This window comes from Electrophorus electricus, chromosome 8 (assembly GCF_041902795.1).
Source record: "Electrophorus electricus isolate QZ-2024a chromosome 8, ASM4190279v1, whole genome shotgun sequence".
NCBI lineage: Eukaryota > Metazoa > Chordata > Actinopteri > Gymnotiformes > Gymnotidae > Electrophorus > Electrophorus electricus.
This window is the reverse complement of record NC_137504.1, coordinates 22,400,879-22,416,660: the sequence shown is the minus strand read 5'-3', so window position 1 is coordinate 22,416,660 and position 15,782 is coordinate 22,400,879. Positions and strand designations below refer to the sequence as shown.

At 39.6% G+C, this 15,782-nt stretch overlaps 2 protein-coding genes across 2 annotated transcripts; one reads left to right on the top strand and one right to left on the bottom strand.

The window, feature by feature from the left end:
* Positions 1-660: 660 nt before the first annotated feature.
* On the bottom strand, positions 661-5,764 carry zfpl1 (zinc finger protein-like 1). Its single transcript, XM_027017746.3, has 8 exons — positions 5,609-5,764; positions 5,205-5,321; positions 4,961-5,072; positions 4,449-4,642; positions 4,146-4,218; positions 3,821-4,015; positions 3,416-3,539; positions 661-1,970 (listed from the first exon to the last, which is right to left on the bottom strand). Exons 2-8 carry the CDS (start codon positions 5,304-5,306, stop codon positions 1,784-1,786), a joined length of 987 nt encoding a protein of 328 aa, XP_026873547.2. The 5' UTR covers positions 5,307-5,321; positions 5,609-5,764; the 3' UTR covers positions 661-1,783.
* A 105-nt stretch (positions 5,765-5,869) lies between these two features.
* Positions 5,870-8,652, top strand: cdca5 (cell division cycle associated 5). The gene is made up of 5 exons (XM_027017747.3): positions 5,870-6,294; positions 6,571-6,647; positions 6,781-6,837; positions 6,934-7,434; positions 7,571-8,652. Exons 1-5 carry the CDS (start codon positions 6,231-6,233, stop codon positions 7,649-7,651), a joined length of 780 nt encoding a protein of 259 aa, XP_026873548.3. The 5' UTR covers positions 5,870-6,230; the 3' UTR covers positions 7,652-8,652.
* The last annotated feature ends 7,130 nt before the right edge of the window (positions 8,653-15,782 follow it).

Below are 15,782 nucleotides of genomic sequence, written 5' to 3'. Positions count from 1 at the left end.
TGGTGTACTGGCCTAACATCACAGATCTTGTTAGTAAGCACTGAAATGATAGGACCTACCCAGTTAAGGTGAATCTAACTCAAGTTAAACAATTGAACCCATTTGTCTGGAGCTGCACTGTTCTCCTTTGCAATGGTATTCACAAAACCTACTGTTTTAGGTTGATCTTTGTCATGTTGCTTCTTTTCCTGCCATTAGAATGTGGATTTTAAAGCAAAATATTCAGTAGCAACATGGACCAATTTCTGGCAGTAAAAACCTTCTACAGATGCTGAATTACGAGGATTACAAGGAACAGTCATAAAAAGATTACGAGGAACAATCATACGAGGATTACGAGGAATGGTCATACGAGGCTGACCTGTAGACTACAATTGATCCAGGCACATTGCATTTGGTTTAGAAGTAAAAAACATTTTTTTAGGTTATGACAAACTTGTCAGCCCTCACAGCGTCCTGAACTTTGCTTTCATTCAAATATACAGTGACACATTCAGGAAAATAATTCTCAAAATCCGCCAATAAAAGTAGCTGTTACAATGACCCCCCGAATAGTCACTTTACTTGCGGTAATCCTACTTTTAAAGAAGAGACTCATCTCTAGCAAATTCAACATATACCTGTATACCATTTAAGTACAAAGTTGATGAAATTCAGTGATTCTTTTATAAAGTTCATAATTTAATAGAGATTGACATGAACACAGTGAAATCCTGTTAGTTCAAAACAAATATCTTTCAGAGCTGAATACTAAACAAACACACTACAGCTCTCTGCCACAGGATGTCCAGGGACTTTTGTAATATTCATACTGTATAGTATTTGCCTTTACAAATCTAGAACCTTTTCAAAGTAAAGAAAAGCAGACCTAGAAATATGGAAACTAGACTGAGTGGGCAAAGTGCAAACAGGAGTGTAGTGTAACAAGCAGAGATTTTATCAATAGTTTTCAATCAGATTTAAAAAAAAAAATCCAAATAAACAAATCTCAAATAGCAAAAGCCACATGCCAACTGTTTTGTGTTATGAGCTCAAGCAGAGTTTCCATTAAAGTTTTTTGGTTAATCTAATCTGAAAATAAACATTGAAAATACATGAATAATTTGGAATACTCTCAGATTACACATGTAGATGAATTAAATGAGTCATGTAAGGATTCTTTCCATGTACAGAACAAAATTCTTTATGAACTTGATCTATACATGCACACACCTTTGTCTCCCTAATCTTGCAGCTACTGGGAATTGCAGAAATCAGATTTGGTAACAGACACCATAGTGAATGGAATATTCAACTGAAAATATCTAAATTATAATGCCTTTTAAAGCAGTATGTTAATTAGCTGTATTGCTATTTGAAAAAAAGTCACGAGCCCCCCACCAAGGATAAACAGACAACTGTGTTCAAGGACACATGAAAGCATCACGAAGAATTAAAGAGGGTCTAATAAAAGTTTCACCCATTCTTGTTTTTTTAGGGTGGAAATTCCAACAGAACTCAGAAGATTGCAGCAGTCACCTCACAGGTACAAGACTTTTGCTCCTGCTAGCAGTCAGAAAGGTGGAGGGGAGGCATTTCCTCCGGCTGCCCCCCCCCCACCCACGCAGGCAGAAAAAGCTCTTGATCCCCTTCATTTCCCCAGAAGAGGCAGGTACTCGCTGGTCCCAACACTCTGAACTCCAGAGCAGTCCAATTAAGCTGCCATTCCTGCCTCCGTTTTGTTCTACCCAAGATGGATTTTGCAGCGAAGCACCACACTGGTCCAGAGGAAGAAGCAGCTCATTCACATGTTGCCCACCCTGATGTTGGGGTTCAGCATGGGGTCCAGGTTGGGGTCTTCGTCGGCTGAGGCCCGGCCTAGTTTGGCCATGATGATAATGAGAGTGAAGAAGCCAATGACTCCCACCAGTAGCAGTATAAGGATCTTCTGCTTCAGTGTGAGGGGTTTTCTCTTGGTGCCCAAGCGGTTCCTATCAGGAAGAACAAAAAGACAATTTACTCTCAAACATCTGATAATAATACAAAATACTCAAAGTCCATGAAAGGAAATTTAGAGATTGGTTTGGTAAACATAATATATATGTTAGAAATTAATTACAAAAAAATATCAGAAAAGGATTATGAACTTTGTAGTAGTATGAAATTGTGAAGCACAATTTGTGGGGTTGGACCATAAAACTGTGTTTCATAATTTGTGTTTTCAGCATTTTCGGACAGGCCTGAAATCATGCTCGACGACGCACTGGAACCATGCTTAACGTAACCCCACCCATAACTCCATAACATTATAAAAAGCACAGCACTTTGGCGTCAGTGGCTCTCTCTCACCTAATCATGAGTTAGTATCTACATCTAGTTTACTAGCTAGCTCTACCTTCAATCCAAAAATGCATCTTGCGGGACTCTTTATTTAAATTTCCTATGAACAATGCAATGAAGAAAAGATGGGACCGATTAGTCCACAGTAACTTCACATAATTTTGTGAATTGGAGGTGCAACCCCCAATCTAACTAACGGGATTTCACATGGTGTAGCCTAGCATCATTTTCATGTAATGTTAGCTAGCAAGCTAACTTATGTTAGGGCATGTAATTTTATACTGCCATTTCTCCCTGAGTAGAAACAACATTTTAAATGGCGGTGTGTGGAAGGTAGCTGATTGTATCGTCAAAGATCAAACTGACAAATTAAAGTTTACAATAAAGTGAGAATGTCTTGTCTTGTGTCATTTATTGATAGCTGAACTCTATTTGGCTAGGTTATGACAGTAATACCTACTAATAGGTTGCAATAATGGGGGAAACAAATACCATTCTGTTATAGACTGAGAGGAATGAGGTTGATTCTCGGATAAGTCAGTGTCCTCTGGCTCCGAACTGGATTCTGGCACAATCAGATTCTGGATTGTGGCAGTCACACTTATGGCTGTACAAATCTGATAAAGCTGCTAGATGGAGCATACATTTATCAGGCCGTTAGTGGTAACTGACACCTGAAAGCCGCCGCACCCATTCTGCAAATGGGCATTAGTGTCTGCTTTCAGCAGATACGCCCCCAGCATTTCAGAGCAGAAAATACAGAGATTTTTTTTAATACGTATATATATTTTTTAACCTTTCACTTTAATGTGGTTGGTTAACTCTACATTTTTTCCAAGACTCCATATTTATTACTGCTTTACACAATCTTGCAGGCAGATCATGATTTTTAGACTCAGCACTGCTAGTAGATTGATGTTCTACACAAGTCATACACTGCACATAATATTGTAAAGTTTTTCTGCATAACAATTATTCCATAGTCATTTCTGAACTAGGCCAACTGGATGTGAACAAAATGGTTATACCTAGCATGTAATTAGAAGGCGCCAACCTCAGAACAAGACAAAGCTTAAACTTGGTGGAGGAAACTCACTTCAGGATCTGCGCAAACCAGCTGAGGGCTGGCCGCCGGCGATACTTGTCATCGTCAAAGTCGATCTGGGTCACCGAAGCATTCCCGGATTCACGCGTGTCATACAACTTCCTAGGTGATGATGCTGGGAAAAGACGTGCAATTTATGTCAACATGCACTTAAAGCCACATCCAGGAACTGCTGCGATTGGTGGGGAAGATCTGGATCATTTCAGACACCATGAACAGCCATGCTGTTCGCACTTGCTCAAATGTACCAATAAGCAGCCTAGATTTTACTATGCTATTTCTTAGTGAATGCAGTTAATCTTGCAGTATTGTGCCAGCAGTTCAGAACCAAAACCTATAGATGCAACAACATGCTTTTCTGGCTTGAATTTATAGTGATACAAAATCAGGTCACACCTTTGCTAATGGTGATGGTGTCTGGTGCTGTGGCTGTGATCATGTTGATGACAGAGTGCTCCTGGACCCCCAGGCCTCCGTTGTTTTGCGGGCTGTGGCTGAGACCCATGTGCTGATGAGGAGGAGTTGGACCAATAGCTGGATCCAAAGCATAGGCGAGGGCAGAGGACGAGACAGATGGCTCCATGGTAGAGGCTGTGTGGGGGAGACACGTCAGAGGAAAAAGAAGTGGAAATGACCTGAGCCAAGTAGGACAATGTGATACAATAGCTTGGCTAAGCTGAACAGAAAGAACTGGTTTATTTATGAAGTAGGCCAGACTCACTGTCAAAAGTCCAGTCTGTGTAATCGGTAACATCATGGGTTGCGCTCTCTTCAACCTCAAGTTTGTCTTCAACCTTGATAGAACACAAATGAAATGACACACGTGCCTAAATAGTAAGTTCTGTTACATTCTACTGAGTTCAAGGCTTGTATTTACCCCATCTTTACCATATAATCGTCATGCTGATTTGTCACTACCTCCCAATAATATCTAAATTATAGTCTATCCTATTATCCTAGTCAGTTAAAAATAAATATGCCAATATCGCATTTAAGTATCAGGACTGATCTTTCTCATCCTCACCAGTGGAAGCCCCAATCCTGCTCTGGCCCAGTTGACTGAGGACAGCTGCGATCTCAGCATGTCAGCCACGGGGCTGGCCAGATTGGGGGGAGGGAAGACAGGGCCCTGGCATGTTGGGCACTGGTAACCCGCTGGGGCTGTGTACAGGGGCTGGCGTGAGGCCAAGTCATTCAGACAGGACCAGTGGAATAGATCTGAGATGGAATATGGCAAGATTTAATGAAGAGGAAAGAACAAAAAAAAGTGTAGGCCACTGTAGCTTTGCAGGTCATTTGTTTGTATATACTTTGTAATTTCCTTGCTTATTTGCCTCTCTTACATTACAGCACTGTTGCACTGTAGGCCTTAATTAACAGATCCAGCTGTGTTTGTAATTAGCACTTTTCGGTGGGTTTATCACACTAAACTCTGGCATTTAAAATAATACTGACTACATTACTTACCTGTGTCTATGTCTGATAGTGAGTTGACTGTAAAATAATACAAATAGCATATTATTTAGAGTGACTCACCATAGCACACCAATCTCACAGTGTCCTGGGAACTTAAAGGCTGACTACATAAACTGCAGTTGGGGTTGTAATCACTGTCCTGAAGCCATTGCAGGTAGGATTGCACAATACACTATACAAGAGACAAGCAAAATAACATCAGTGAAAATCTAGCTTTAGAATTTACTGAAACAAACCAGATCAACATCTGCAAGATTTATATTTACCTAAGTAAACAAGTGATTTAAATAATTAGATCACAAACCTTATTGTGGTTGGATACCAAGCAATGTTCACAAACGTTTACACGATGTTCAAAGCAGAAGAGGTTCGTAACCTTCCGCTTCGGACACTTGCACAGACCCATGGTCTGCCTGTCAAACTACACAGGAACACACCCATGTCACTAAGGTGAAGTCTTTACGTATTAAGATGTTGGCCAAAATGGCAATGACTTAAGAATAAATAAGAGAAAGCTTCGAAGCAGCCTTGTTAGTTACTGGTGAAACTAAGTAGCGAGAGGAGAAAATATAGTAACATCATACCCGCAATTTTAAGTCATAGACCGAGCCAGCTAGTAGGTAGTGATCCGTTAATTAAACAGCTACCTAGCTAGCTAACCTAGGTAGTAAACGTAATTAGATAGACAGCAAAATTATTGATACTCACTGCGAATGAGCTAAGTCAGTACAGCCCAATGTTTAGCTCCAACTACTCAAACGACGTAAACTTAAACAATGTAAATGTAAACGTTTATTGATTCACATTCACTTTTGGAAGCATTTTTCCAGGAAGGACATTTTTGCCACGTCTCTTCCGCTATAGTCGCAGAATAATGACGTCTCATATTGACAAAGTTTCTGGACGCTCGCTTAGGTTACAAATACCGCCCTCTAGCCAACCGGAGACTAAATTAGGACGCCGATATAGTCAGTAGGTGTATTCTAGTTAGTTTTTGTTTTAAACTGACGTATTTAATTTAACTGGTTGTCTTTTAGACTATACTTTCATTTAAAACTGCATTGAGGACGACAGCATCAGTATGTGAACGTCAGTGACTTTTATCCGAGAAAAGCTCCTCCTCTCGCTCCGCCATTTCTGGTACGATAAGGCGGGCAATTTTGAAACACTGTCAGGGTTCTGAAATGTGTCCAGATAAATACTATTAGAAAGCATTTTGTACGAAGTTATTTCGTCCACCGCGGGTAGCTACCTAGAAGGCACACATTTATACAATATTTAGTGTCTGCTGAGCTAGTTAGCTAGCGGCTAGCTACTTCAACTTTGCAAAATGAGCAGTAGGACACCGCGACTCTCGTCGACTGGTCAAGTGAACAAGAACAACAAAATTAGAAGTAAGTAAACGCTAAATACTTTCTAGCATACAGGCTAGCCCTATAACATTACCGACAATGTTAAACGAGTCAAATAAGGTAATTTGTGGCCAGTTAGCTATCTTAACTAAACAAGCTCGCTATCTGACATCGTTGTTTCGTTTCAGTAATCTAACGTAACCTCTGCCAGCTAACGAGCTGAATTACCAAGGATATCTAGCGTTAGTTAGCGTTTTTTCACAAGGTGAAATTTCACAAAGGTTTAATAGCTAATGTTCTGTCCCTTTGATTTCGTAGAGTCAGATGGAAGCCCACCACGAAGGAGATCTGCGAGGCTATCGGCGAATGAAGAAAATGTACCTCCTAAATCTGAGGTGAGAGGATGTTTGTGGATTACTGCTTGAGATGTGTGCTGAGGGAAGGTTGTTTGTTAGCTTGTGTCTCTAGTTGTAACTAACTAGATAATTTCCCTTTGTCAAATCTGTCTTGTTCTGTCTTTTTCTTAAGGCTTTGCTTGTTAAACGTTCCATCTCTGTGAGGAAAATTGCTCCAAGGAAAACGCAGGTCAGTGTAACAGTATGAACAGAATTTGTCCTCTTTCCTGTATTCAGTTTTCATTACACAATTGCTTTTCCCTCATACACTAAAATATTTTCACAGGTCCCATCAGTGCCCAACAAGTTAAATGTGGACATATTGTCTAGTGCTACTAGGAAGAGATCTGAAATTTCAAGTCCAGCCCAAGCTGATGCACATCTGCCCAAGTCCAAAATCATCTCCCCCATCCAGACCCCTGCTTCTCCCCCTCCCAAGAATAGAGAACCAGATCAGAATTCTGTGTGGTCCCACAAAGTACGTCGTTCCTACAGCCGCTTAAGCATGCGGGACCGGTCCGTTGAGAGTCCTGAACCCCTGTCTGCCTCATCCCCCACTCGCCGTGAGACCCTGTTTGGGTTTGAGAGGCTCCAGACCCCGGAGGTGATGCGTAAGGCCAATGTGTCGAGGGGAGCCCTCCAAAGCACCGCCTCCCTTTGCGGGGGATCGTTCAACCTTTCGGCAGCTGAGGACACCGTGTACAACCACCCAGAGCCAGACCTGAACATCCCGGGAGTGTGCCTGGTAAAGAAGAACACTCGGAGGAAGAGAGTCCAACAGATAAAGGTGAGTTGTGTGCTTCGTTAAATGTTAGTAAATTTGATATGAAGTTAAAATTTTATCTCAATAGTTCTTTGTAAGTGATACTTTCCTTTTTTAATATAGTTCCTAACTTGATTTAATCTTTGATCCCCTTTCTTAGTTGTCAGAGCTGGATATTCTGGCTGCAAAAATGAATGCTGAATTTGAAGAGGCAGAGTGTTTTGAGCTGGTGGTGGAGTGAAGTCTTAGGACAGCCTTTGAAGACAGTTAATGCCACTGGAACAGTTGAAAACCCCAGACCAGAATGAAAAGGAACAGAATTCTTCGTTCAGTTTATCACATTTAAAGACTAAACAGATTACATCTGTATGGGCACTCATTACTGTGCACAAATCAGTCAAACTGTTAAGATAAAATTCTGTCAGAATGGCACAAGTCATTTCTTTTGAGGCTATTTTTGTTCTTTAACAGCATCTGTTATTTAATCTTCCATCAACCAGGCCTGCAGGATTGCTTATTTTATTTGGTCTTTTTTGTATTGTTTTTGTTATACTTTACAAGTAAAACGAAACAAGGAATTGTATATGGACATAGTGTTTTACTATTTCAGGGGCCAATGTTAATGGAATTTCTTTTCTCTCCCTCCCTCCAACAAGGCATTGTTAAAAGTAGCAATTTATTACTCTTACGTTAGCGAAACCTGGTCATTATTAGTGATTACGGTGTCCCAGTATTTCATCCACGTTGCCAATAGATGCTGATGAGGCTTGGTTTGCATTGTGCAATGAATTAATTCCTCAACCAGCTTGTTATTCACTATCCACAATCCCCAAGTTTCATATCATAGTGCATCAGTTTGCTTGCGGATTTATATAGTGTATTTACTGGGAGATCTCAGTATCTACACACTGTGTGCTACCATTGCACTTCATGTAATTTGCCTCTAGAGGGGGCAGTTTGTTGCAGCAAGTAGCTGTTTTGAAATCAGCAGCTGTCTGTAATGCAATCTTTATACTGTTTACCATTTTCCTCACTTTGCCCTCATGTTTACCTTACTGGATATGATCTTATTAAAAGCCCATATCCAATAATTTGCCTTCAATATCTACTTGTATAAGCAGCCCTGATTATACCTAATAGACACTTCACTGAGGTTCCACAGTTTTCTGTCTAAAGCTTTGTATGTCCTATGCAGCAAGACAAGCGTATGTTAACTCGGCCTTAATAAATTGTTTGATGCGATTATTTCCCACAGTATGTTTGTTTCTCTCTACTTCTCCACATTCAGAACTATTGTGTTTTAGCCTGTTTCTTCAATTTTGTATGGGGAAAATGGATTTTAAATGAGATTTTTAATTGTATTCAGATTAGATGTTGATTGAAATTTGCAGCGGCAAGTTATTCAAAGCATGTTATACGTGCCAAAAAAAAGGAACATGCTACATGTGAAATTAGCTTTGCCGTTAATGAAGTTTGATCACAATCTGTCAAGTTGAATGGCATGTGACAAAGATTGTACAGGCTTGCTTTACAGATTGTAGGAAAGGTAACGTGGCCATGCAGTTAGCTTGTGCATGGCAATACTGAGACAATTCATGCTGCGGCTTCCTCTGTGTCCTTCCATTTCATTTGCTGGAGGGTCACTGTGATGCTGTCACTGTGGAGGTACGGTCTGTATTACACAATGCAACATTGATACTGAAAGGACTAGAAGGGACACAGACCTAGAGAATCCGATATCAACATGGCTTAGCTCATAGACATGCAACTATACTAAGTGTTAGTGATTCTATCAAATCCAGTTTCATAATGTCCCATTTTCATAATGCTGATGAGGAAATTAAGAATTAAATCTTTTTCCATTGAAGATTAATGAGAGTGTATTGGCCTCTTGGTGTCATATTTATCTTGTCTTGTTCAGTGGCTTCTTGGAAAGGTTGTATTGATGTTTTGATATTTATGATGCCATTTTGCATGCCATAGAGTAAAATTTGGCATGGGTATTTATTGATGAGGATTAACTGTCATTGTTGTAATTCAAATTGAGTCCCAATGATTCCATCTCCAGTGTAGTTCACCAACCCCATTGCAATGGTATAGTATGGTGATCAATAACGAACAGTGACACATTGCCATTGGGCAAGCCAACCCTTGAAGCATGGAAAACTAGACATTGTTCATCTGTAAGATAAAACGTGCATTTACCAATAGTGTATTTATGTGCTAAGTCCTGAGTAACGAGTGGATAAGAGAATGAGAAAACAATTATTAAAAACTGCAATTTACCTTGTTTTAGATACAGCTACACTTAAATCGCCAACAGAGGAATGATCAGCTTAATACTAATTTAGTTTTTTCCCCTTTGATAATACACATAGAGAACAACTCAGTTTAAAAATGCTGGGTGCAACTGAAGCAGTCAAACCAAAAAATGATTGGCATAGAAATGGGATTGTGGAAGAGAGGGAAGTGGATTGTGCAGTGAAATGTTCTGAGAATTCCAGTTTTCTTCTCATTTGTCCTGATCCTCCCAACAATGCTGCATTGTTAGGTTAGGGGCAGCTCATTACAAGTCTTCATGGACTAGATGTATTTAGGACTTCAATTATATACCACAAAAGTATATACCTTTTTTTCTTGGAGATGGGACATGTATTTTTCCTTCTTTCACCATTTTGTTTAAGGTAAGTTTGGTCATGCTGTTTATTTAATATAACATAATTTTATGATTCAATACAGTAATAGCATCAATGCTTTTTCTATAAATAGAATTTAATTTTATTAATTTATTTTACTTTTATATATATATAAAATATATATAAAAGTTTCTTTAAGTTTTTTGTCAATATTAGATTTGTTCATTAGATTTAGATGATGAATTCCATTTTGTCTGTATATTTATTCATCCCCTTGTCAGTAATAGATTTACTATTTTACTGTTGTCTAAAATTTAATTAATCATATTTGAAAATGTAAACATTTCTGATTCATAATCAAAAGATCATATCATGCAATGAAAAACTAATGTAATTGACATTGTTATTCCTACAGCAATTATAAAACCTTGCACCATCAGTTCAGACAGAGCATACAGTGTTATCAGTCTAAACTGTAGCCCGACACAATTTGTCTGTTGGAAAAACCAGGACAACACATTTTCATCTGAAGTTCACAAGTGTGAGGAGAAAAAAATGGCCCATCATCAAGTACACCATGATTGTTACTTACCTCATCACTATTGCAAACCTTTCCTGCTGCATGAATTACACTTAACTGAAGGGTGTGAGAATCGGGCTAAATTTTCATAGGCACATCAGAGTAGAGGTAATGACCTACAATCTTATTTTGTGTCTCTGAACAAGGGAGGAATTTGAATAATCCTACTCTGACAAATTTGAAACACAACTATACGCCAAACGTTGATTTAATAATAATTATTGTTGATCGTTTTGCTTATTTGCAGTTGCAGTCCTTCAGAGGGCAGCAATGTTCATGATCACCACCATAGTGTTCACCATAAAAAAATCCCATAGTCCTCACTCTGATGACCACCATCTGCAGCAGCATCAGAAAAAGCATCAGGTCCGTTCTTCAGCAGTCATTCTTATGCTAATACCTAATCTTCATCCTCTGCAGCTTCTTCTTCCTCATTCTCTTCCTCTGGTTCATTTTCTTTCTTATCCTCTGAAAGCTGCCTGGGAAATGCCAAATTTTCTTCTAAATCCAAAACGGGCGGTTGCCATCCACAGCATTCTCAATCCTGTAATGATAGCTCCAGGAGAAGGAGAGCCTTTGAGGATAAGAAAATTGAAGAAGATACTGTACCCTTACTGGACAATGATAGCCAAGTCCCCAAGACTGCAAGCTTGAGAAAGAGCTTCTCCACCAAGAGAAAGACCAAAGGCACACTGACAAGTGGGCAAAGTCACCCCCGGAACTGTCTGAAGAAGGCAGACTGCAAAAGAAAAAGTGTCAGACTAAACATTTTCAAAAGGCAAAGACTATGGAGGTGCTGCCCAGGCAGGTAGATCCATTTGAAGAAAGGGAATTAGATGAGAAAGAAATTAAGAAAAGTAAAGAGGAGGCCAGTAATATTATGAAAGAAAAGATTAAGCTTTCTGCCTTCCTAGTGGCATCACCAGGCAGGTACTAAGGTCCTCCAGACTTCGGACTCTTCGGCTAAAGGAAGCTCACAGGACCAAAGGCCCCAACCCAACACATATGAAATCTTCAACCTCTAAGTACAAAATGGATACGAGACCAAAATGTTCTGCCAGCCAACCTGAAAGTGTCAACTCTGTGGCATCCAGTATACCATTCCACAGCAGCAAGCGTTCTCATTCAATCAAGCGCACTGGTCAACATTCTTATATGAGAAAGGTTTTCCATTCAAGCAAACAATCAAGCAGGCACCATGTTCAACAACAGCACCATCATCACCACCAGGCTTTTGGGAATTCCAAGCATTTTCATCATAGTATAAGCTGTCACACAAATATCAGCAATGGTCCAGCTAAAAGAAATTCAGAACATGGTCAAAAGTGACACAATGTTAAGTCCAGTATTCATCAACACCCTATAGGAGCTCAACATAGTTTACCATCACACCATCATGAAGCTCACCAATGCCTATCCCCTTATCAATATTTTTCCCATGCAGAAATTCATTATTCCCATTTGGAATCTCACCACCATTATTCTCACGTGAAATCACATCACCCCAGTTTCTCCTTTGAGTTTCATCAGCCTCATTCCTCATCCCAACTGCAACACCACTATTATGAATACCATCCATCTTTACATATTTGTTATCCATTCTTGGAAACTCACTATCATTCCCAAGCAGAATCCCATTACCATCATTTGCCATTGCACCACCACCATCATCAAAAAGGTTGCCAAAGTCTGTCCTGGTGTCATCATTATCCACCTTCAGAAACTCATCACTCCAATTCAGAATCTCATTATCATCTTTCAGAAACACACCATCATGCCTCCCTTTCAGACATTCATGAACAATCTTCTCAACCGGAATCCCACCACCACCACTATTCCACTCATGAAGAATTTCAGTACCCCCACAAATCTCACTCTCCTTCACAACATCCTGATAACTCACACAAGTGTCACTCCTTTCAGCCCTAACAAGAGTGCCATCATTCAGTTTATGATTCCAGTCATGATACCCATAAACATCCTCTGTCATTTCCTCCTAATGTTCTCCTTCATTCTTATTACCATTCTGATGACCATCATTGGTCCTATCCACACTTTCAACACTCTGATGATGATTACCATCCCTGCTATCCCAATGTTCGATCACATTCTGAGGGTAATCCGAATAGACGGACTATTCAGGAATCTCCTCAGTGCTATTCTGTTACTCTCAATCGCTGCCACTCTCTTAGTCCAACTCCCTCAGAGGGATGGCACCAACGTTTTTGTCATGCTGACATTTGTGGTCACCATCATTCTGGGCACCCAAAAGCGCCAACTCACTGTGAGGAACATCATCAGTAAGATGACTCAGGATCCAGTCAACTTTTGCATTTTGAATCTCACCACTATTCAAATCCAAAATCTCATAATCATCATTCACATTCTGAGTTCCACCATCATCCAGAGCATCCAGAATCCCATCAACATTCCCATTCTAATTCTCATTCTCATCACAATTCTCAAGGGGAAACTTATCATCACTCCAATTTACAATCTCTCTGTGATCACTCTCATATTGAGGCCCTCCGTGAGCATCTTCAAAATCATGCAGAATCTCACCTTCATCATTATCATGCCGAAGTACATTACTGTTGTGTGAATCCTCCCGATCCTCTTCACCACTTTTTGAGTGGCCAGCGAGCCTCCTTCCCTCATTATAGAAAGTCAGATGCCTGCAGAAACACCATAAGCTCTACAAGCCTTGATGATCATTCAACCATGAGTTACAGGAGAAGACAAGTAAGGAGGTCTCTTTGACCTCTTTGACGATGGGCTGTTTTTGTATTTAACATTATACAATAACATTATACAATAATAGAATAAGATAAATGTTACACTTTAAGGACCTCATGTTTCCTTGACTTTTGAAAATATGATCACAGAATTATGATTAAGTTCAATTATGTAATTGTCTTTGCATGACACATCTGCACTCTGTATTGTGTAATAGGCAATAGGCAGTGGCACAGGTGACCTTTGAGTAAATGTATATTAATCAAACTAATTAACAATTTATTTATATTGATTATTCAATAGTCTTCCCTGAAGCTGCATAGTCAAGAGTTGTTTTACTTAATGCCTTTTCCATCTATAACCTTTGAAAATCAATTTCTATTTCAATGTTGGACAGGAAAATGGCCCTGAATTTGAAAGCATTGTATGAGTTTAATTATTAATTGCATTCATATTATGTATATTATTCAGAATATACATATATATTGCATATATATCGTTACATGCTCTCTCTCTCTCTCTCTCTCTCTCTCTCTCTCTCTCTCTCTCTCTCTCTCTCTCTCTATATATATATATATATATATATATATATATATATATATATATATATATATATATATAAAAAAAATCTAAAATTCTTTCTTTCTTGCTCTAGAATGCATCAGAAACAGAATAAAGAGCTCCACAGCACTTTGTGGCAGAGACACATGTGTATAGGAAGCTTTGGAGCTGATTTTATGACTGGACATCTCCTACTGGAGTCTACAGAGGACCCATGAGGAGTTTAGTGACATGATGGACAAGTTGACAAGGTCAGGTCACACAGGAGCAATATTTGATTCTGTTCTACTGTAAGAAAGTACAGGTGCACACAAAGTATTATTTATATCGCAAAACATCCACAACTGGATCTTACTGTTCAGAGTGCACAGAATTCTTTTAACTATGTCATTTCTTTTCTCTGATCATTCATTTTAGGCTTCAGGTTAACTATTCATCCACTCAAGAAACCAATGAACTCCTAGAGATAAAGGATCATCGTCTGAACCAAAAATAGGCCTGAAATCCACTGTTTTTTTCCCTTTTAAGGAATTGATGATGACTGAGTGGACTAAACTGAAAGTACCAGTCATAAGATAACCATTGTTTACTGACATTTTATTTGTAGGGATTAAGTTTCTGAAGATATTTACCCTTGTTCAAAATATTTACCCTTGTTCAAAAATATTTATTTAATTCTAAACAATTATTCTTCAAATAATATATATAAGTGTTTTTCTGTGCTTTTCTGATCTCCTGTTATCTGCCTTCAGGCCGAAAGTCAGGATGGGGAATGTGACAGATTGAAGCAGCAAATTTCAACAGAGCAGCTGTCAGCTGCCAAGACAACCATTCATAGCCTGGAGACAATTAATGTGAGAGCTTGCTGACAGGAAGATGACAGAGAGCATCTCAAACCAGACAGGCTGAATACAGAGAGACATTATGGATGTGCACATATAGCTCATATATATCATATAGTTACATTTCTCAATTCCCTCCAGTTAAACACAGAATTTAAAAACTTGCATGTAGACTGAAGTTTTGTGTAATACTCAATTAAATTTCTCTTCTCTCATTTTTCCCATAGGTGACTTCAGTGCTCCAGGATACTCTGATAATGCTTTTCAAGTCAGATGATACCATCAAGCCATTCGGGCTTCCAGATGCATTTCCTCCAGTTCCATTTACAAACAATGACAAATTCTCAGTGACTGGGGATCAGCCTCTGGATTCTCAAATGGAAGAGGAATCAGACTGGTCAGAAATGGGAGAGGAAGCAAAACACTGTGGAAGCAAAAATTTGGTGGGAAGTGACTATGGTGGTGTGGGTTTTTCGCCATGGCAACAGAGGCATAGTTGGTGGGTAAGGGAGGATCAGAACAGAAGGGGAGATGGACATACTGAGAGCGAATCCGAAGGTGAAGAGGTGGCCAGAGGTCTGCAAGTACCCCAGTTCACCATACACTGTGAGACCAGACTCCAGCCGGAGTCTGTGCGGCTTTGAGGGGGAAAGTTCCACGTCCCTGCTGGGCAGTGTTTGGGCTTTTCCATTCGTATACTCTCAGCCTGCAAGGAATCAACTCATGAGCAGCACAGCCTGCAACTTCATACGCAGCACAGTCAGTTAAAGTGCACCGAAGCCATGATGGACCTTCACCAGCCACATGGAGGTGGTGCAAAAGATCTGGATAAAGATGAGCTCATCTGGCCAAGGGCAAATTGCCAGATGGTGGGAAAAATGCTAGGGAAGGGTGTTTTGGATCTTATGGATAATCTGGTGAGTCCAGGTTCAACATAATGGAAGATCAGCCAGTCCATGCAAGAGGGAGAGAGAACACATCTATGAAATACAGGGTTGATAAGAGTGTTAGTCTTTA